The sequence below is a fragment of the Micromys minutus genome (genome assembly GCF_963924665.1).
Source record: "Micromys minutus genome assembly, chromosome: 26".
Taxonomy (NCBI): domain Eukaryota; kingdom Metazoa; phylum Chordata; class Mammalia; order Rodentia; family Muridae; genus Micromys; species Micromys minutus.
In genome coordinates, this window is record NC_137961.1 from 5,298,489 (window position 1) to 5,322,054 (window position 23,566).

The 23,566-nt window shown below is 42.2% G+C and overlaps 1 protein-coding gene across 1 annotated transcript in view; it reads left to right on the forward strand.

Annotated features, from left to right (window-relative positions):
• Positions 1 to 23,566, forward strand: part of CPA6 (carboxypeptidase A6) — a gene marked incomplete at its 3' end in the record, with an annotated part of 235,567 nt that overhangs the window by 145,497 nt on the left and 66,504 nt on the right. Inside the window, exons 3-6 of the mRNA XM_080938774.1 lie at positions 3,803 to 3,927; positions 8,123 to 8,237; positions 11,325 to 11,426; positions 14,080 to 14,184. Coding sequence (XP_080794900.1) covers positions 3,803 to 3,927; positions 8,123 to 8,237; positions 11,325 to 11,426; positions 14,080 to 14,184 — 447 coding nt within the window. The remainder of the gene's footprint in view (positions 1 to 3,802; positions 3,928 to 8,122; positions 8,238 to 11,324; positions 11,427 to 14,079; positions 14,185 to 23,566) is intronic.

Consider the following 23,566-nt stretch of genomic DNA (forward strand, 5'->3'; position numbering starts at 1 on the left):
AGACCTAGCGCATAGGAGACCTCATGGCCTGCCCCCAATGTGACACACTTCCTCCAACAAGGCCACACCTCTCACTAGTGCCACCATAGCGGAAACTTCTAGTTTCTATGGAAAGTGAGTTGTGTTAAATGATGGTGTACTGGCACACAGGTAAAAGGGTGTTTTCCTGGAGCAGACACAGATGAAAGGACCCACAGACAGTGGGAGACGAGCACTGAGCATTGGTTTGGTTTGCTCTGCCTCACTATTCTTTGTTAACAACACACGTGTTGGTTCGCCTTATATAGTACTGTTGAGCTCAACTTGTGATAACAACACCATTAAGAGAAACCAAGAACAGCTCATGAGGTTCCTGTAGCAGCTTGACATTGTCATGGCCTCATTGCAGGTGAGCCAGGCAGTTTCTTCAGGACTGAACTACTGCTGCTGGTTCGTGTGTGCCATCTGCCTGCCTAGGGGACTGGACTGAAGCTATTGAGTCATATTTGGTGTTTGCTATGGGACTGAATGGTTGCCAAAGAAGACCAAGCTCGCCCCCAAAGAACTATTGCTGAGCAGGTCCACTTCCCCCATAATCTAATAACTTTTCTCTTCTACTACCTCTGCTGGGTGGTAGGTTAGAGGAGAGGTTCAACCCCTACTAAGAGTAGATTGCAAAAATGTATGCCTACATGCCACTCCCCATGGGCCAAGCATTTAAACATGTGAGTCTATGGGGCTGTTCCTATCCAAACCACAATTGTTTTAATCAAGGAATTATGTAATCAGTTTGATTTTTCTAGCAAAGAATGTGAGAGCCAAAGGGGTTGGGGAATACAGCCATGTTTCACATGCACTGAAGCATGAAACTTGAGTTTGCTCCTATGGAGTCAGACTTCAGAACTGTTACTCTAAAGATTTCCCACCCAGCTGTTTGCCTCTGTGCTGGGAAGCATGCCTGCTTTGTTCATCAGCTTGATTTGACTTCTTGCTTCCCACCCTGAAGTCCATCCATCTCTACCTTCAACTCTCCCAGATGAGGATGCAGTCTCGTGCTGTTCTTCATCTTAACTGGAACATCAAATAAAACTTTGTCCTAACTATACCCCATTCCCACTTTTCAAATATCAGTGATAACACATACCCATGGCTTAACGCACATGCCTGTGTTAAATGTTCATGCTAACTCAGTGTGCACTGCAGCACATGCATACAACGTGCACTGATCAAGCCAGAGTAAATAGCACATCTCTCTCATCAGTTTAGGTTTGGAGCCCTTCTCTCTTAGATCTTCATAAAGTACAGAACAGATCACTGCAAGCCGCCTTCACCCTCTGTGTCATGAAATGAGAGAACTTATTTCTGCTTGACTGTTTTGTGTGCCCATTATGCATCCTCACTTTATCCACTCCCCACATTCTCCCTAAGCTCTAATAGTCACTATTCCACGTTTAGGTTGACATTTTTTTTTAACTTCCCCGTATAGCTTGCTTCATTTAGCACCATATCTTTCAGTTCCATGCATTTTGCTGCAATGTAACAGGGTCCATTCTTCTTTATAGATAACTAGCATCCTGCTGTGTGTGCTGCACACTTTATCCATGCTCTGTTGATGTACATCAGGGCTAACTCTGTGTTAGCTGCTGCTGACAGTGTTGCAGTGAATGTGAGGATGGGGGCATCTCTGTTAGGCTGATAATTTTCTTTGATTAGGAACCATTCATTGGCATTAGTGTTTCTTCTTTGGGGAAGCATCTATTCAGATCTTTTGCACAGTCTTTAACTATGTTGTTTCTTGTACTATAGTAGCTGGCGTTAAGCTTTTGGGTTTCTTATATATTTGAGAGTGTAAACTTAGCTCCAGTAGAAATCGTGGTGGAAGTTGCCAAAATAGAAAACTACAGCTAGATCAACTAATGATCTAGCCACTCCTACATATATGCCCAAAAGGTTCCAACAGCCACACAGCACAGAGACTGCTGCTCACAGCTGCTAAGAGGCAGGATTAGAACCAACAAATGAATGGGCTGGAAAAGTGTCACATAAGCATGATAAATTTTCTTTCGATAACAAAATAAAAATGAATTTTTGTAAATAAAAAATTAAATCATGACACATACAGGAAAATTAATGGAACTACAAATCATTATGTTAAGAGAAATAAGCCAGATGCAGGAAGAAAAACCTGTTCTCCTATGAAAAATCTACAGTAGTCTGTGTGTGTGTGTGTGTGTGTGTGTGTGTGAGTATTTGGAGTAATGGGGGATAATGAGATAGGAAGAAGGCGTATTACAGGAGGATTTGTGGGAAGTAGAAAACCTATACCATGATAGCAGAAGGGGCAACAAAGGAAGGGGACCAACAAGAAGTAGCAGAGGAAATTAGAGGATGGTAAAAGGGAATGAATGAGAACAAAGTATGGTTACATGTATGCATATTATGTAATGAAACCTTGCGTGCTAACTCTAAAAGTATGACAAGGAAAATAGAAACCACCATTGATTTTCATATGTTCTGAAATCTTATATACCTGATGCTGGCCATATGTTGGTTCCTGGTTTTATACATTATTTTCTGTTAGTCCCTATTAGTTCTAATGCTTTCTGATTATCTAGGGATTTATGGTTATTGCCGCTTGCTTATTTGTTTGTGACATGGTCTAGCCCAGGGTGCTGTAGCCCAGGCTGCTCTCAAATTCATGGTCCTCCTGCCTCAACCTCTCACATGGATGGAGTTACAGATGTTCTCAGTACTAGTAGCTGTGTTGGTTTTCTAACGTTAGACTTCTCTTCAGTTTATTGTCTCTATAGTACTGCCCAATGGGAAAGACATTCCTTGTGGGATGAGGGTTCTATTTTAGCAGGTATCTCATAAAAATAGCATCTCCAGACTTGTTTCCAGAGTGATGATTCACATTATCTTGTGCACCCATGGCTCTCCAGCCCCTAAACAAAGTGGGTTAAAGACATGGTGAATCTGGTTAAGGTTTCTAATGTAAAGGAATGAAGTCACCAACAAGCCTCTTATACAGGAAAGAAATTAGCCTCAGTAAGAAGCAGAACAAGATTAAAAATAAAACTGCATCAGCATGAAGGATTAAGAAACGTGTCTGACAATCTTATTGGACTTGGCTGGGACTTCAGTTAGAATGTTGTCAAGTCGTCTCCTTCTGGGGTCTTACAAGGTTGACTGAGACCTGTCCCTGGAGATGGTGTGATGCAGACCTAGCTGTATCCTTGCCTGGGGCTAACAGATGGCTAGAATGACCCTCTGCAGCTCTCCCAGCCTCACACTTCAGTTTGCCCACACTGTGGACTGGTTTGTTTGCTGGATCAGATTTGCCCTTAAAAGCTAGCAGAGAGACTATCGGCAGAAGAGGAAAAAATTGACTATTTGTCCCACCAATGAAAGCCAGTCTCCCGATTTCAGCATTGTAAAAGTGGAGCAAAGGCCACCAAATGTAATGAACCACTATTTCCTTATGTGGCAGAAAAGAGGGTAGTCTATACTTTTCTCTTTCTTGACGTTATTCATATTTATATAATAAATTTAAGAGAATTTTAAACCTTCACCTCATTTCTCATCACCTTGTGGTATAAACGTGTTATGAATTGAGGTCAATCAAATTCTATGACTCTGCTGAAATGGAGAGGCACAAATTCAAGCCAGATGGAATGAGGGTTTCACCTTGCTTGTGTAAGCACTGAATCTTCTCTGCATATGCTTGCCGCTACTGTTTGCAAACAAGATAATATGCTTGTCATCTTGACTTGGTTTCCCACCTACACTACATATGAATTATAGGTTGGTTCCTGCACTATAGGTGGACCTGTGGCAGCCCAGCAGTATCTCCTGTGTGTCAGAGAGGACAGTGACCGATGTCCGTATTACCCAAAATGCTTCCAGAACCCTGATAGCGTTCTTACAGGAAACCCACATCCAGTACAAGTAAGCATTCTTCTTTTTCTTTTGGATTTGCTACAGGTGTTATTTGTACTAAAGCCAACTGAATGGTGACTGTAATCAGAGTGCTTATCAAGAGTTTCCACAAGGGTTTTATTTAAGTGGTATTTCACCGTGAGGCAGTAAACTGTGTGTATCCATAGTTGACGAAGTTATTTGTCTGATAGAGAGTAGGAACCATCGCAGACACACTATTTCACTGTTTGCACTAAGTCATCGATGCCAACGCAGGCTTTGACCGTACAAACAGAGAAGAGCCACCTGGCAATGCTAAAATGGCCAAAGGGAAGGTCAGAGAAGAAGTGGTTTCCTGCAGCTGCCTGGTCTGCAGCAAAAGTCAGGATAAGACTGAGGACCTGCCAGATGTGGGGGACAAGGCAAGCAATGGAAGGGTACACGGAAGGCCAGCGCTGTCAGAATAAAAAGGGCAGGTGAGGGACCAAACCACTATGAGTGGTGCTGCCCCCTGGAGGATATAAGCAAAAGTCCCTCCATGTTTGTGGGTGGGACTAAAATAGCGAGGGAAGCTCCCCAGGCTCTACACTCCATTGGAGAGAGAAAAGGGAGAAGTCAGAGGAGGACGCTGAGTTTTCTGGCAGGGAGAAGACAGGTGTGAATAAACGTGCAAATTCAGACGGCGTCTAAACAAAGAAGTGGCGGCAGAAGAGACTAAGTCAAGAAGAGGATGACTTCAGAGAGTGGGATGGAAAGGAACCAACCAGTCTCTGGGTTTTGGAAATGGAGATTATATTACCAACGTTCACGGGGAGATTCAGTCCTGAGGAATGGGAGACAGAAAAGTGACAGACAGTCGGAGCAGAGTCTGCCTCCTCACAGTTGCCATAAGAAAACAGAGGGCAAGAAGTGGCCACTGAGTTGTACAGAATCAATGACCTCTAAGAAACCTTGAGATTGGGCCGGAAGGAGAAACCTGGGGGTGGGAGGGCATTAAGATGGGAAATACTGATGATACCAGAGAGAAGATTAGAATAACAGGAAACAGGCCTTGTCTTCTAACGAGGAAGGAATAAATACGGGTCAATTTAAAATAATAGAACCAGCTGTCATGTACAGCCTAATGCCAGTATTCTGGAGGCTGAGGCAGGAGGATTACAAACTCTAAGCCAACCTGGGGTACACAGTGAGTTCTAGGCCAGTTCCAAGACCACATCCCCCACCCACACCCAAAGAAAATAGACAATAGAGAGGGGAGTCCTTAGTTTGAAAGAAAACCTAGCTGGTGATTTTCTAAAGGAAAAAAAAAAAAAAAAACTGATTCTAAATAATGTTGCCAAGAGAAAAAACAGAAGTAGGAACTGATAGCCTGGTTGGTTGGGGCTGAGAAGAGAGTCTGGCATGGGTAGGGGGTTTGGTGATCCGTCGGGTGGAAACAGGGAAATACTGATTCAAGGGTTTGTCAAGTGTAGATAAAGAAGGGGGGAGTGTGGGCAGAATTAAGGGACAACATAGAAGATCATGGGAAGCAAGAAGGTGTGTGTGTGTGTGTCTGTCTGTCTGTCTGTGGGGAGCAGACAAGAAAGTAAGTTTGTCGCTGGTAAGGAAGCAAGGCGCCAGGGATATCCTTGGTCACACAAACAGGCCGTGGCGTGCTTTTCATAGGAGTCCTCTCTGTGCTTCTCGAATAGAACCACAGCTGTGCAGAAAACCATTGTTCACAGGTCCTCACTGCTGCAGCTTGGAAGGCAAGCTCTGTGCTCTGAATGCCTGGTGGGAAAGAGCTTGGTAATTATATCTCTATAGGTGCGCAGTGACAAGCTTCATTAATTATTGTTCAGTAGAAAGGAACATACCACTTAGTTTAACAAGCCTCTACTTCCTGCCATTAACTCTGGCTCACGAGGCACTGATAGAGAAAAGAAAAAAATCAGATTTCTGTCACAGAGAAGAGAGGAGGGAATAAGTATCTTAAAGCAGTTGTTTCCTTATGAAGAACAATCACTTAAAAGTACCCATTTTGTTAGTCCCAAGATAATAACACATAAGAATCAAATAAATTCCATAGGCATGGTGGTAGAGATCATTTTAATTGACTTTCATTATTGTAGCCTGGGGTATTTTCAAAAGATGATCATTTATTCTGTGCAGCTATATAGGATGTATCTGCATATACAGAGCTGCCTGAGTGATCTGGAAAGTAGGGGTTATGTAACTCATTGTTTTTGGCCCTGGGTGGTCAACTCTCAGTAAGATGACTCACTCCACCACTTACAAAAAGAAAGAAAGAAATTTACATTTTTGAGAGTACTCTCCTAGTTTGGGAGCTGCAGGTGGGTAGTTTTGTGTTAAGTAATGAAATCATTTGAAAAGGTTTTAATATTTCTTGTCACTGTTATACAGCTGTGACCAGTTGAGATAAAAATCACAGCCAGAGGCAACAAGATGGTTCAATGGGTAAAGGAGCCTGCTGCTGTGCCTGAAGAGTTACATTGAGGCTCCAGAATTCACATGGTGGAAAAAGAGAACAACTCCCTCAAACTGACCTTTGACCTACACAGATATGCACACACACACACAAATAAATAGATGATTGTTATTCTTTTCCAATTACATATATTTTTAAAAAATGTAAGAAAATACAATGGTTTAGAAAAGTCATTTTCAGTAACCAGCTTTCTCAATATACCTCCAAATCACGTTGGTTCTCTAATCTAAGATGCCTCCTGGGGCCTGTGTGATAGAGTCTAAGTACAGAAACCTGTATCCATTTGCCGACATGACTGAGACAAGGAACCCGCTCTGGAGAGGGCTGTGTGAGGCAGACTGTCTACACTTCATTCGTGGGACAGGAAAGGAAGTCCACATGGAGGTGCTGAGAGGCAAAGCTGCCCGAAGGTCCCTGCAGTCACTGTAATGTCAGAAAGTTTAGCACTGCCTGTCTCCTAATCAAACTCTGCTCCTCCTAACTGCCCACGTTCTCGCCAAGAACAGCTTAGAAGCTGACATAGTTCTCATTGGCTCTAAGATCTGCCTCGGTGATACTGTGGTCCCTCAGGCTGATAAGGAAGAGATTTGGCTTGACGAATTACTTTGACTCACCGTTTTGAGATTGCATTGGCAACTACCAAGAAGATGAGGAGACGTCTACCATTCCATCTCTCCTAACATTTACCCCGTTAACAGCAGGTTCTCTTCGGAAGATAGCACATAAAAATACAGCTTTTAAGCCCACCTGCCACAGTCAGGAGGTCTCACCAAAGGTCTCTCACACGTTGCAATGTGTCTGTCTCTACATACCATGCTAGACAGCAGTGGCCCGTCACGTTGTTCAGGCATGCCTCTGATCTATCTCAGATGTCATACCAACGACACAGATAGCTCTGTCTGAAGCTGCTGGTTCTACACCACAGTACTGGGCTGGCCTTAGCATCCATTATCCAAATGCATCCAGTTTCAGAACATCACTCCCCTGACTTGGAATTCCTGGTACTGCGGGACAAAGAGACGGCATTGTCACCTTTGTCATTTCCGGTTTCCTCTTGAGGACCAAAACTCCGTCCACCCTTTCTCTTTCCTGCTGGATCCAGGATGCAGGGTGAAGGACTTGTGGTCAGATAGACGTAGAGAGGGAGTCCAGAGCGGCCAGGCCTTCAGTTTTAGTCCACTGGACTTGAAGTTACAGATTAGAATATGGGTTCACACCCCAAGCTCAGATCCTGTTTCTGCATTCTCACTTACAGATGATTCCTAACCCCACCGACTCCCTGGCTCCTCACTTATGAGATGGGAATAATGGAGTCCAACACAAAGGTTGTTACTGAAGGCCAAACACACAGCACAGTGGCTGGCTTTCAGTGAGCGCCCCGCCAGCGTACAAGTGCGCAGCGTTGTCACGTGGTTGTAGATGCTCACTCCATAGTAGTAGTGATTGTGGCAGCGCTGCTATTATTTGGGGACATCTGACTATGATGCATACTTTAAATTTATTGCACCATTTATTCAACAGTTTTCGTTTCCTAAAAAAGAAACATTTCCTTGGCGTTCGGTATCTTTAGAAATGTCTCACTTGGCAGACTCTTTTCTTTCTCCCATGGCGTGAGAGGAGAAAGAAAAGAGGACACTTCTACACGGCTTTATTCCATATGTGATTATTTTTTGGCATTGCCTGATTTTGGCATGTTCTGGGCTTTCTGTTTCATCACGTCTACTATTTCAAATTCAGGGTCCTCATCGAAGATCTTCAGAAAGCTGTGGAGAAGGAAAACAGCTTGCAAACGCAGAGAATCAGGCGCTCTCTGTCTGAGTACGACTATGAGGTGTATCACTCCTTAGAAGATGTACGTAATCAAAGGACCCTTTAACAGTTTGTTTTTTTTCTTATTTGTGTTTTTGTTGTTGTGTTTGTTTTTTCAAGTCTGTCTTTGTCATTTTGGCATAAGAATTAGAGAGAATTGTGAAAACAGAGACTTGGGCTCTGGGAAGAGCTTGCAGAATACTATATAACTTAGCCACCCTGGTTCATACATCTCTTCAATTGTTGGGAGCGATGCCCATCCCCTGAGAGGTTAGCCGAGCTGCCCGAGTGTAGCCTAGACATAAGGAACTATACACACCAATGCTGCTCCAAGGGTCAATAAGCCCAGAGCTGGGGAACTAGCGCAATCTTAGCCCAATCTTATGTGCCTCTCGAAACATAATGAGTTGTTCCTGCAACAGCGCCGTCTGTTGATTTAAATCTAATATTTTCAATTGAATGTATTCCCAGTTGCATGAATGATTTCGAATTATTTTGAGTGGAGAGGGCTTCAGCCACTTCTCCAGAAAATTCCACCATGCTAGCTGTAGCAACAGAGTGGGAAAGGGAAACTCCCAAAAACTGCAGCTGCTGTAACAGCTGCAGTAACGGTTGCAGGAATGTCAAAGTTTTCCCTGGTGCAGCAAGAATCAGTCGGTTCTCTCCAGTGCACTCCACGGGCACAGGTGCAATCCCTGGGATCCTCGACACCAATGCAAAATCTTCGCTCTCCCAGCAACTTCTCAGATGACATTCCTGTTGAGGAAGGTTATGACCCTTCATTAGTATCAATAGAACGACTCCATGGGTTTGACAGGATGAACACACAGCTCAGGAACCCAGACGGGTGACTCCACATCCTGAGGAAAGACGCAAACAGAGCCTTAGGCCCTAGTCAAAACAGGGTCTGGTCCTTGCCACAAGCCGGAGGCATGATCTTTAGGCACAAATTTTTAAAATAAAATGGGGGAGCTGTTGGGAGCAATGCCCACCCCCACCCCAATGGCCCGCGTGTACGCCTAGATTCAATGATCCTTTTAGTACTAAAAATGAATTATCAAAATAATGGGCCAGAGAGATGGCTCAGCAAAAAAGAACACTTGCTGCTCTTGCAGAAGGCCGGGGTTGTTTGAGTCCCAGCACCTACATGGTGGCTCGCAAATGTCTGTTACTCCAGTTCCAGGGAATCTGATGCCTTCTTCTGGCCTCCCTCAAAAGAATGAGGAGTGCTAACAGTTCATAACATGGAGTGCACACACACGCATGCAGGCAAAGCACCCACACACAGAAAATATAATTTTATAAAAGGAAGTAGCAAAATCAATCATATCTCATTTACCCAAGTAAAGCCCACAGAGGACATAAGAGATGCATGAACAGTTTGGTAATTGGTGTTAAAATCAGGGCTGTAAATACCTTAACCCAAAAGCCATGGGAAAACAAAACAGAATGAGCAGGAGTTGAAGGGCAGTGTTTTGGCTGAGGGGCCCAGTAGACCTCCACACTGGTCTCACACCCCTGCCGAGTTCAGACCTCCCGACAGCCAGCTCACATCAGTGGCACCCAGGACCTCTGCACACACTGTCATTTAACCCACAAGGAAGCCCACCACAGTCTCATCTACCACATCACTCCATCCTTCACATTTTAGCTAAGACAAGCAAGACACTCTGTTCTGCAGGGGTACATAGAGGCTCACCAAATCCCAGTGCATCCCAGCACAGATGGGACAGTGTTCACAGGCCTCACACTGTAACTGTGGTTACGCTGTGCTAATAAGCTGCACATTCCATGAGAGCCACACGTTTACTATATTCACCACTATTCCCCCAAGGCAGGCAAACAGAGCCCTCCAATAAGAAAGTTGTTGGCAGACTATATGACTACACTTATTTTCCCATGTTCCCTTCATATTGAGCAAAGGAATTCCACATACTGTTAATGAGAATACACCATACTATTAAGATTATTTTTGTTTCTGTTGAAAATCCCCTTTCAAAATTCATTTCGCATATTTCCATGTCTTCACATACTTTTTAAGAGGCTTGGAATTAAACGCAATAAAAGGTTTCAGATGAATTGGCACGTGAAAGCATAATTAAGCCCTAGGAAAAAGTCAAATTTCAAAAATAGATGTAGCTAGATATGCAGCTATCTGCACACATACACGCATTCCTCCTGTTTGCTGGGTTATATAAGAATAAAAAATATGAGTACTTGCTAAGATACATATATATATATGTATATATATATACACACATATACACATATACACATACACACACCTATACACACCCATATACACACATATACACACACATATATATATATGTGTGTGTGTGTGTGTACATATATTATCTCTCAGCACATACCCTCTCACATCATGCAACAGTGTAACACTTACACGTGATTTCTTGGTTGCTTGCAGGGCTTTTAAGTCCGAGATGTCACCTATTTTTCTTAACATCTCATTAATCCATCTCAAATCACCATCTCTTGATGGCAGGCAGGTGTGGATGGACTGATCCAAGTGTGCACCCGTCTAGGGGAAATTATCCAGAATATGCCTTCCAGTGTCTCAGCAGTATAAACTCAAATGCAGATGATGCTGCCTCCCTCTGTACCCCGGTTGCTTCGGCTCAGCTCCAAATTACAATGGATGAGACTTCAGTGGCTCTCCATTTGGAGAATTGATCAGAAGCTGATTTGTGTTTTGTTGTTGTTGGGGTTTTGGGGTTTTGGGTCTTTTGGGTTTTTTTTTTTTTTCCTTTTTAATACCTGTGGGGAAATGAAAATAAATTGGGATTCTTCAAAAATAAGCCAGAGCACATCAGTCAACTTTCAAACAGTTCCCCAATGGTCCTAGTGATGATTTAAAGAGGTGACAAAAAAAAAAAAAAAAAAAAAAAAAAAAAGACCCAGAGTGCTGGCTATCAGTAGAGAAAATAAAATGGCATTTTAAGTATCCTAAAGAAAAACAAAAGCAGACAGCTGTGGGATTTTTCCTCCTGTTTTTATTCCCTGTGTGTTCTTTTAATTCTGGGAGTCAGTGTTGTTGTTGGTCAATGTGTGCCCTCAAAGAGTCCTTGCACTGTGGAGGCTCGGACACATCTTGCTTATCTACCTCCAGATCCAGAGTTGGATGCACCATCTGAACCAAACTCAACCGGGCCTTGTTCGGGTGTTCTCTATTGGAAGATCGTATGAAGGAAGGCCTCTCTTTATTATACAGGTGAAAAGAATGAAGTGTTACCACAAATACGTACCCCCTGCCCTTTGCTTGTGGGAGGAAATGAAATTATCTTTCATAGTTTCTCATCTCTAACACCATCCCTGCTAACTTAAGGGGAAACTGCCTTGGATTCTTGACCCACATTTATGTGGCCTTTGAATATTCCATCCTGAGATACTCAGCTTGTAACGGAAATGGCTTCTTAGTTGACACTACTTACGATGAACCAGTCAAAACTTGATAAATGTGAAGATGTCCGTCTCTGTGTCCCCCCACTAATCACATACTCTGGCCCTCCATTCTCCTCTGCCTCTGAGCCAAGCTTCTAATAGCATCTACCTGCTTTGATGTCTCACTCCTTGCCTCCCTTCAGACTTTGATTGGCAGGCTTTTTCCCCCAGAGCTCCTTTAAAACTCCTCTTGGGGCTGAGCCCTAGGTTACAGCGCTTTCTTCCCACTGGCCTCTCTGTCCTTGTCCCTGACAAAGGTTCTGGCCATTCTCACTGTACACTCCTCTGCTTTCACACTACAAGCTCCATCCAAATGCTCTCCTCTGCCCCATAAAAATGATCCCAGATCTTTCTCTCTAGTTTGCAGAGATTTAAATTCATGCAGGACACATTCACCTAGATATTAACAAGAGCTCCTGAGACCCATCACGGCACAATGATCCTTCCAGTTTAGAACTGTGTCTCCCTAGGTTTTTCTTCCGTGTTGTAATCCCTCATTTCAACTCTCTCGCCCTCCTCTGTCTTCACTGAATTTGCCTCTGAATCTGTTCTCCCTGGACTATTTCAACAGCGACCTCAATACTGAACCAGAGCTTTAGTACCAGAGCTTGACTCGCTCACCTGTGACCCATCCTCCACACTGCTGTCAGTGTCAACTCACCTCCACACTGCTGTCAGTGTGAACTCACCTCCACTGTGCTGTCAGTGTCAACTCACCTCCACTGTGCTCTCAGTGTGAACTCACCTCCACTGTGCTGTCAGTGTGAACTCACCTCCACACTGCTGTCAGTGTGAACTCACCTCCACTGTGCTGTCAGTGTAAACTCACCCTCCACACTGCTGTCAGTGTGAACTCACCTCCACTGTGCTCTCAGTGTGAACTCACCTCCACACTGCTGTCAGTGTGAACTCACCTCCACTGTGCTGTCAGTGTGAACTCACCCTCCACACTGCTGTCAGTGTGAACTCACCTCCACTGTGCTCTCAGTGTGAACTCACCTCCACTGTGCTGTCAGTGTGAACTCACCTCCACACTGCTGTCAGTGTCAACTCACCTCCACTGTGCTGTCACTGTGAACTCACCCTCCACTGTGCTCTCAGTGTGAACACACCTCCACAGTGCTGTCACTGTGAACTCACCTCCACTGTGCTGTCAGTGTGAACTCACCTCCACTGTGCTGTCAGTGTGAACTCACCTCCACTGTGCTGTCAGTGTGAACTCACCCTCCACTGTGCTGTCAGTGTGAACTCACCCTCCACACTGCTGTCAGTGTGAACTCACCTCCACTGTGCTGTCAGTGTGAACTCACCTCCACTGTGCCGTCAGTGTGAACTCACCTTCCACTGTGCCGTCAGTGTGAACTCACCTCCACTGTGCCGTCAGTGTGAACTCACCTTCCACTGTGCTCTCAGTGTGAACTCACCCTCCACTGTGCTGTCAGTGTGAACTCACCTCCACTGTGCTGTCAGTGTGAACTTGTAAGGCACATGCATATGGGGACAGGACAGGGGGATGGAGGAAGAGAAAAGAAGTTAGGAGAGAGGGGGAGGCGGTCATAGAATATGAGGTGTACACACTAATGCCCTCGGATTCTTTACAGCTTTAATTGCTTTTCAAACTTCCAGTCCTGCTTAAATATTCAAGCATGCTTTTATTCAAGAGAATTTGCGAAGACATACCATGTCCCCACAGTAACTTATGAACCTTCAGGTCATGGATTGTTCTCACATCCGCCCTTCCCACTAGCATAGACATCTCATGTCTGTTCATCTCTAAATCTCCAGAGCTGAGCCTGATGTCTGACACAGAGAGGTACTTCCTGACACTTTAGTCAAGTGAATTAATGAGGGAGTGAAACAAGAGCCATTACAAATGTACTGCCAAATGCTGCCTACTAATGCCTGGGCTGGAAATCAGGTTTTTAAAGTAATATTAACATAGTTGGGGGTATTTGTAATTAGCCCCTTGATTCCACAGATAAAGTTTTATGTGTCAATTTTGTGATGTTTGACTGTAATTTGTCTATACATCAATTACTTCAAGAAATAGCCCCTAAAACGTTCAGGTTCCTTGGGGTGGGCACAGTAAAGAGGGAAGGAGAAGTAAGTGGGGTGGGGGGGGATTTGCTTTTTACTTAACAGTCATTGTGATACTAAAACAGAGCCACTGTAATGCTTTAGGAATTGCCCTTCTCCCTCTGTGTTTTTAGTTCTTTGATTGTACTGAGGCAATAAATTTACTGTTTCTGCATAAGCAAGTCTAGACTTCCAAAGAAGATGGGAAATCGCTTTATCTTATAAATGCATTACCTACTAAACAAAACCAGAGTGAAGAATTGTGCCGAACCCTTATTAAATTATGCTGGTCAATAGATCCAAACATAAAAGCCTGGGTTGGTGACTATGAATCCTCTTGTTTTCAGCTGGGCAGAAAATCACAAGTCTACAAAAGAGCTGTCTGGATAGACTGCGGCATTCACGCAAGAGAATGGATCGGGCCTGCCTTTTGTCAGTGGTTTGTTAGAGAAGTAAGTTAAACCCTTTTCAGACTGTCGGCTCTAACCAGTCAGGAAATCCCTGTTTTAACTCTGTTCAAGAAACAAAGTGGGGATTCTAACACAGTGATACCTGATAGAATGACAAGAATACCTAGATTCTATGGGCTGCTTTTATGCGTATGAAGAGCCCTCCGAGGCCCTGGATGAACTTAAATTCACCTCTGTCCTCCAAGGTAGAATCATCTGCTCCTATTTTAAAAAAAAAAAAAAAAAAAAAAAAAAGCTGGGGTAGGAAGATGCTGGTGTGTAACTCAGTTAAGAGAGTGCCTGCCCCTAGCACACATCAGACCTTGGATCTGACCTCCAATGTCACATATCCTGGTTATAGTAATACACACCTACAATCCTAGCACGTGGTAGACTGAGGCAGGACGATCAGAAGTTCAAGGTCATCCTCTGCTATGTAGAGTGTTCAAAGCCAGTTGAAGCTACATAAAACCCTGTCTCAAAAAAAAAAAAAAAACAAAACAAAAAAAAACAAAAAAACAAAAACAAAAGCCAGAGACTTATAGAGTAGTTCTGAGGTTTAATGAATTTGAGACAAATTAGGAATGAGCCTTAGTGTCAGTTGAATAGCAAAAGTTATGGTGGTCTAGAGCAACTGTCCTATCATGTTCAGCTCAGAAAGTTCTCAATCACTCACTTCAAAATGAGCTTACTATACTGTACCAGCAAACAGGTAAAGAAATGGCTGATCTTTCCGCCTGCATAAGCCCATAGTTTGGAGACCAAGAGATTCCAACCTGTGTGACTGAACATTCTCCGTGTCCATCTTCTTTTGAAGGTGGTGTTGACAGCTAGTGTCTCATAAGGATTTCTCACTTCCACAGGCTTTGTTTGGGATCCGCTGAGCTCCCTTCCTGAGTGAGCCAGAAGGATTAGTGACTTTTATTGTCTGGGCCTTTCTTAAATCCAGATTTATAAAGGCTTTTATTTCTGTGGGGGTGGGGAAATCGTAAGAGAAAACCCATCACTAATGTCACAAAAGAGAAGCCTGAAGAAATGAAGGTTTGTAGGTTGCACTCACAGGACGCTTCTGTCATATGTCACTGTTTTCTGTGGAAATTGTGTGACTTTGAGGGCTCTACAGAATATAGTCCAGCGGTGGTTTGAATGTGCTTGGCCTAGAGAGCTGCACTCTTAGGAGGTGTGGCCTTGTTGGAAGAAGTGTGTCACCGTCGGGGTGGGCTTTGAGGCCCTCCTTCTAGCTGCCTGGAGTAAGTCCCCTTTTCTCATATTTTACCAAAAAAAAAAAAAATCTGTCAGTGGTTTCAAAAGCCTGGCTTCGTGCTATTGCTGTTTCCCTTCCTTGGGTACATTTTCCTAAAACTCAGTATCATAAACCAATAGTCACTGATTTCTCGGTTTCTGTGGGTCAGCAGTCCAAGTGAGCTCAGATGGATGCCTCTGGCTTGGGACCTGCCCAGAGCTGCACTTGGGGATGCAGTCAGGAAGACGCGTAGATTAAGAGAGAGAGGATTAGGGATGCAGTCAGGAAGACATGTAGATTAAGAGAGAGAGGACTGTGCTTCTTAACTCATTCACAGCTTTTGAGCATTACATCCCTCACTGCTTGTCAGCTCTAAGTATCAGTTCGTTACCACATGGGTCTCTCTCCCTAAGGTAGACCTGGCTTCTCTCAGAGTAAGTAGGAGAGAAGGGAAGGACAAAGAGGCCCCAAAATAGAAATGAGTCACTTTGAAGTAGAATCTCAAAAGAGACACGTAACCAAATTCTGTTCACTAGAAGAGAGAGACACAAGGCCAAAGCCATACCAAGAGAGAGAGATTGCCAATAAGCTTGGAATCCCACGAGAAAGGCGTCAATGAGGCTCACATTTGAGACTGTCACACCTTAGTGAGATTTACCGGACAGCCGCAAGGAAAGTTAAACCAACCCTCTGCTCTGACAGAGCAGAGGATTACAAGGAACAAGAGGTGCAATCTAACCTGAGTTATGCAGGCCTAGTAGTAAGTTATTTAGCATCTCTGAAGCTTACCAACATGCAGAAAATAGTGTGGTCTAACATGCAGGGCTGCTAGGAGGGTTTAATATTGTAATACAAACAAAAAACACTAGAATATTTGACAACTGGAAAACATTTTGTAAAGTCGTTATTACTATTAATATCATCAATTTAGTGTTTTAAGCAACCCACAAAAAAGAGAAAAATTTAAAAAGAAAATCAGCAAGAATATAGAGCTCAACATTACAAAACAAAATGCAGTAGACAACCACCCAACAACAGCAGAATATACATCTTCCAAGTACCTATGGGGTATGTACTAAAAATGCCTAGGATAAACAAAAATAATCCCAGTTGACAACAAATGTAAAGTGATTGATATCAACGGAATGCGTCATTTAACCATAATAAAACTCATCTAGAAACTGATCAGAGACAATAGGAAGATTTCAAAAAGTTAGAAAATTAAGTGCAGTTCTAAAGAATCCATAGATTAAAGAAGGAATTTCAAGAGAAAATTTTTAAGATTACATTGATTACAACAGGCTATTATTCCCTCAAGGACTTACAAACAGCGAACAAAATGGGGATAATAAATGAACATCAAGGCAAGCATCAGAAAGGTAACAAAAAAAAAAAATCATGGTGTGACTGAATACAGGAAATTACTAGAAAAAAATCAATGAAACAAGAAAAATGACAAAATCCTAGTGTAGTGCTTAATCTCAATTGTCAACTTGGCAACATCTGGAATCACCTGAGGGTAGGCATCTGGGCATGCCTGCGAAGGAGCATCTTGACTGGGTTGACGAGTATGGCACCATTCCTGAGGCTAAAATCACAGACAGTAGGTGACGAGAAAGTGTCCTGAGGACCAGCATTCACTTCCCTCTGCTTCCTGACTGTGGAAGCTCGGTGACCAGCCATCTCAAGCTCTTCATGCTAGGCCTTCCTCCACCATTTTTCCCTGAAACCGTGACCCTCCCAAATGACCCCCCAAATAAATTATTTATTCTTTAAGTTGCTTTTGTCAGAGTATTGTATCACAGCAACAAAGGAGTAACTGAGACATCTAGCGAGACAGAGAAAGGAATCAAGACAAATTACCAAGATTGGGAATGAGGCAGCCATCTATAGCCACAACAGCTATCAAAACAATAATTAAAAAAATAAGTAATTCCATACACATAAATTTGCAGTGTAGAAAAATGACAATTGAATTGCAAAACAAAAACCGCTACAACAAACCTGTTATAAAATGGGTCACTTTGACTCTAGTAGTCTCCTAGTATACCTCAGGATCTCAGTGGCGCCAGGAGTTAGTGTAGAACCAAGGATCTGCCTCCAGTTCTGCTCTGGATCTGGGTTTGTGTTCCAGTGGCCCCAGGGTCCTCTGTGGGCTGTGGTTCTGACTCCAGAGGTCTCAGAAGTCCACTGCAGGACTGACACTTTACTCCATCTGCCTGCCCTGGTGATCACTGTGTGACCTGACCATGAACCTGAAGACCAGAACACCTTGGCAAACTCAGCCAGAAATCAAGACCAAGTTTCTCTCATTGCCACAGCTGAGCTTCATGCAGACACAGAAAAATGAGACAAACCAAGTAGAGTTGGAAGAAGGGGACACTCAAATAGGATGTGTGTGTAAAGCATGACAAAGAAACACAACACATATGGAACATGGCTGAGTCCCGACATCCCTAGAGTGGATCCAAAACCACAGAGATTGCTGAAGTGTCTAATAATTCAGAATCTTACTCCTTCAAAGATTTAATAACCATACAAATGATTCAAACACATATAAAAACTAAGGAAATCTTCCCAAGTCCCAACAAGACAGTCACTACATTTATTTTACATAAATAAAACAATTAGTAAGTTTGAGGAGAAAACTCCAAAACTGGAGGAAAATGAAATTATAACAGCAAAAATAGAATCAGATGGAAATAATGAAGATGAAATAAAAAAGGGCCACCAAATAAAAAGTCACATTAGAAAACATCATCAACAGGCAAGATCATTTAAAAGTATAAATTTTATAGATAAAGGACAAATTAGAGACAATAATATATAGACTTCCAAAAAGTCTAGAATGTGTTAAAGATGCCAGACCTGATCCATAGGATATATATATAGAAAGGTGCTAAGATAAAAATCAAAATGAATACACATCTATTCAGTGAAATTACAACAAATTCCCAAACCCAGAGACAGAGGTAAGCATGCAGACATAAGGAACGTTTAAGTTTCAAATACACTTTACCAGGGAACTTTTATATGACATACAATAGTCAAGTTGTCAAGGATGCAATACTAAAATATGGAGCGTAAAAATACACCGACTCATACAAAGGCCTAAATATCAGAATCATTGCAAGCCTTTCATAGGAACACCAAGACAGAAAAATCACGGAAGAATGTATCTCAGGATCTGAAATGAAACTGCATGCCAAGAATGCAGTACCCAGCAAAGTTGCCTTTCAAATTGACTAAAAGATAAGTATATTTCAAAACAAACACAAATTAAGAAATTTCCTGACAATCAAGAAAGCCCTGCAGAAACTTCATTTAGAAATATTATACAGGGAGCAAGGAAGTTTCCTCCCCAAGAGTACATGACAGCGTATATCCCAGAAGAACAGATGAAAGAAATGCCAATAGTTTAACAAATCAGAACATCACCCAACAATTTCTTGGGAAATAGAAAACCCCTTTCAATAACTTAAATATAAATGGACTCAACTTACCACTTTAAAAAAAAACACTCAAACTAACCAACTGAATTTTTAAAAAATAAGAACCAACTATCTGCTGTCTACAAGAAATATATTTAGGCAACCAAAACGTCCAAAGCCTGACCGTTAAAAGGCAGAGATCAAGCTACCAACCCAACAGAAGACATAAACAAGCAGGCACCGCTATTCTTATACCCAATAAAGTAAAATCTAAACCTAATGAGAAGTAAAGAAGGCTACTATATATTAATAAAAGGAATAATCCATCGAAAAGTTATAACAATTGTAAACATTTATGCACCTAATTTAGGAGCCCTGTTTTCATGAAACACTATGGTCACAACTACTCATCACTTCAGTTCTGAGAGATCCAATGCCCTTCTCTGACTTCTGTGGATGCCAGACATGCATGTGGTTCACAGACATACATGCAGACAAAGCACTCAAATCAAGATAAGAATGTACCCTACCAAAACCTCTAGAACACAGCCAAGACAGGACCAAGAAGATGGCATATAGCTATGAGCTCTCATATTAAGAACAAACACCCCTACATACAAAATGAAAACAAACAAATCTTTAAAAAAAATAATACTATGAAGAGAAATTGAGGAAAAGATTCAGTATCAACCTTTGGCCTGGACACCTATGCACACACATGTACATGCAGGCCATACACATATGTGTAAACACACACAAAAGATAGTTTGAAAAACCCTGCACTGTTAAGAACATATATTCCTGATTTTTCAATTCAATGTAACGGTAATGTTTAGAGAATTCTACCAAGTGTTTAAAGAAAGATTATCAGTTCAATATTGTACCCTTCATAAAATAGGGGGGGACAAAAAACTTCCAATTCAGTTTATGAAGTCTGACAGGGAAACCAGGTAGAGATAATACAATAAAAAATCCATAGCCTCTTTTATCTGGAACAGCCATCTTCCAGGAATTTGAGAAATAACAAACTTAAAAAGAGAAAGAAGAGGCACCCACTCTACATTCTTAGGAGCAATGGTGATATCTGCTTACATATATCAAATATACAAAAAGGATGATGTGGCTGAGAGCAAAGGAATGGGTACTGTTTCAAAAGGAATATCCTAAAAAGGTTACCATGGTAAAACCCTAAAGTGTCACTCAGCATTTTATTGGCATTGCTGTAAACAAGCAAGTTAAGGACAAGATTCTCGCCAATAGAATTAATGTAGATATCAAGCAGAGTAAGCTCTGTAAGAGCCAAGATGGCTTCCTGAAATGGGTGAAGAAAAACTAGATAGGTAGGTAGATAGGTAGATAGGTAGATAGGTAGGTAGGTAAGTAGGTAGGTAGGTAGGTAGGTAGGTATAGATAGATAGATAGATAGATAGATAGATAGATAGATAGACAGATAGATAGATAGATAGATATAGAAAGAAAGGTAGGTAGGTAGGTAGACAGACAGACAGACAGACAGGCCAGCCATCTTTGTGAGAATATAAAGGAGGCTCAGTTTCATGAGCCTCCTTCCTAGGAATTTATGAGAAATAAAAGACATAATTTACTGCCAGACACCACTCATAAATACGGCCAAAAATCTTTAAAATATTATCAAGCAGAACTTAAAAACCTATAAAAAGAATTACATACCATGACCAAGTGAAATTTATTTCAGGTGTGCAAGCCTAATTCCATATTCAACTGTTAATCAGTACATAGTAACAGCTAAGGAACAAAAGAAATCACATAATCTTATCAATTGGTTCTGTAAAAGTAATTGGCAAAATTCAGCATATTTTTATGACAAAAACTCTCAGAGAAAGAGGAACTTTTGCAACTTTATAAAGAACATCTACCAAACATCCTACCCAACAGTAGACAGACAAATGCCTTCTTCCAAAAACCAGAAACAAGACAAGAATGTCCACTTTCAACTCTTAATTGGCAGTGTTGGAAGTTCTACCAGGGGCAGTCAGGCAAGAAAAACAAAAGGCATGAAATTAGGAAAAAAAGATTTCTGCCTGCAAGTGATGTAAATTTCTATACAGAAGATGCAAAGGGATGTACAGACATGTTTTATAGGACGAACAAGTGTATAATTTCAAGTTTGTGTAAGATAAGAGCCAAAATTGATTCTATTTCCATGCAAGTGATCTATCACCCATGAGGACTTTGCATATAATATGGACAGTTACTGAACGGAGGGGAGTCGGGTGCTTATCTAACATAGATGTGCAGTTACACCCTGAAGTCCAGAGTTCTGGTCAAATACATGAAAAGAGATCTAAATAAGTGGAGAGTTTGTCCCACCCATTGACTGGAAAACTCAACACAGTCAGTTCTGCCCAAGTTGATATCAAATGTAACACAATTCATATAAAATCCCAGCAAGATCTTTTTATAGGTAAGATTATCCTAAACTCTCTAAGCAAAAAATGTTCTAAAAAAAGAAAAAGAAACAAAGATAGAAAAATCATTCTACCAACTTCGAGTCATATCAAGTACCTATAATAGTCAAGAATATATAATTTTTCATATAGTTTTCATGTGACTGACATGGATAAATAAGATGGAATGAAGAATATAAAAATCTACCCAACAGTATTTAGTATTCAGCATGAGAGAGAATGAAAGTATATCTCTTGTAGGCAAAATGGACGGATGTCATATCATTCCTTGTTGCTGTAACAGCAAAAACAAAAACCCAAAAAAAGCAATGTAAGGGAATGAGGATTTATTCTGGCTCTAGGTGTAAGATGGTTTAGTCAGTCATGGCCAGACAGACCAGTTAATGGCAGGAACAGGCAGCTGGAATCCTCACATACAGAAACACTGAGAGTGGAGGGAAGGGTGGGTTGTCATTTTACCCCCTTTGTATTCAGTTCAGGATTTCAACCCATGGAACAGTGCCACCTATATTCAGACTACGTCTTTGCTCTTTTTGGAAACCTCTTTGGAAACACCCTCACAGACACGCCCGAAAATATGCCTTGTAGGTGATTGCAACCCCAGCCTAGTTTGTAGTGAAGATTAGCCATCATAAGCAGCCATGTGACAAAACCTTTCCTATGGAGACAGACACATGCATGCACACATATATTCACCCCACATAGGAGACAAGAGATCAAAGTATGATACCACCGAAATCAAACTTGGTGAACTAATGAGTTTTACTGGGGTTACTTACAGAAGCAGAAATGAGTCAAAGACAGCTAGCTACATCACCAATCCCATCCCAAAATAGGTGACTTCTCACAAAAACTAAAGAACATAAAATACACTGCACAGCTTACAGGCCACTTAAAAGAACCGTGAGTATCCTTTTCCAAGGGATTCGGTTGATTTAAACCACTTCCAGGCAGCTTGGCTGGTTTCTGTCTCTTCCAGGCAGCTGTTCTGGTCCAAGTCCTCTTTGCAGCTTGGCTTCTCTGAGAATGACTCTCAGCACTCCCTTGGGAGGGAGGCCTAGTAAGTCTGGTGAGTTTCAGGGACTTCCTAAAGCCATTCTGAGGTATTTACCTCCCATCCTAAGAAACTTTCTTGCAGGATGGAATGCTTCAGTTTTGGAGCAAACAGCTATACAATAATGTTCCACCCTTTCTTCTACTCATACTTTCTGTGCCTCCTCCCTTCCACAGCAATCCCTGGGCCCTTGGAAGGAACTGACCACAGATATCCACATATGGTAGTCACTTTTTCTTAGGAGCTTCACCAGTGATTATGGGTTGAAGCCAACAGCAGTGGAGATCTACTTGCACAAACACAAATGTTTTGAGGGTAGCTTGACTGGCAGATCACATTCACCTAGGAAAGACGTTGCTGCCTGAACAGGGCCTTTTATCCTGGCTTATACCTGGTGTGAATTCCCTCTCATGGAGTGTCCTTAAATCCCATCAGAAAACTATTGGTCTGACCCATGACAGCTGAGCCACTATTTCACAAACAGGCAAATCCAACCTGGCATGTTGGTATTTCAGTACACAGGGTCCATAGCCAAGTAGTAATATTGATGACAATGACAATTCTCCACCAGGAGACTACAGTGGCCCCTTATGGAACTATGAAAGCCAGTCAGCAGGGCCTGAGTTTCCAGTTCATTCCCAGCTTAATTTTTTCCCATATTCTGCAGTCAAAGTGTGGTGTCTTCGGTAGTAGGGTCTTACTGTCAGGTTCTGGTGTATAATCAACAGCAGTAGCAATAGTCTTCATGGTTTTTCAGGCCTCTGGAGCTTCCCTGCCCAACAATTCCTAAGGAAGGAACACACCCCTGACACTGGGATTTTTCATTCAATAACCTCATCACCTTGGGGAGTGGTTCTTCAACTATGTAGGGCACCTTTTGGATCTAAACTCTTGAGATAATGTTTTATCAGTCCATTTTTTCCTATCGATTAATGCAACCCCAGTCAGGTTTTATGGGAGTTGGAAGTTCTGTACTTCTGTGTCACTCCAGTCATTACTGATTCTCCATAGACACCTATACTATCTGGATGAGATTCGTAATGGAGGCATGACTTGTTGCTCTCTTGCCTAGAAATGCTTGTATGAGGATTGAGGCAGTGTCCACATGGCTGAGAATAGAACTGTATCCCCCACTGGCAGGCATGAGCCCTATGAGGGCCATCTGCCAAGCTCTCCTGGGACAGGATGATTTATGAACATATCCTGTCAG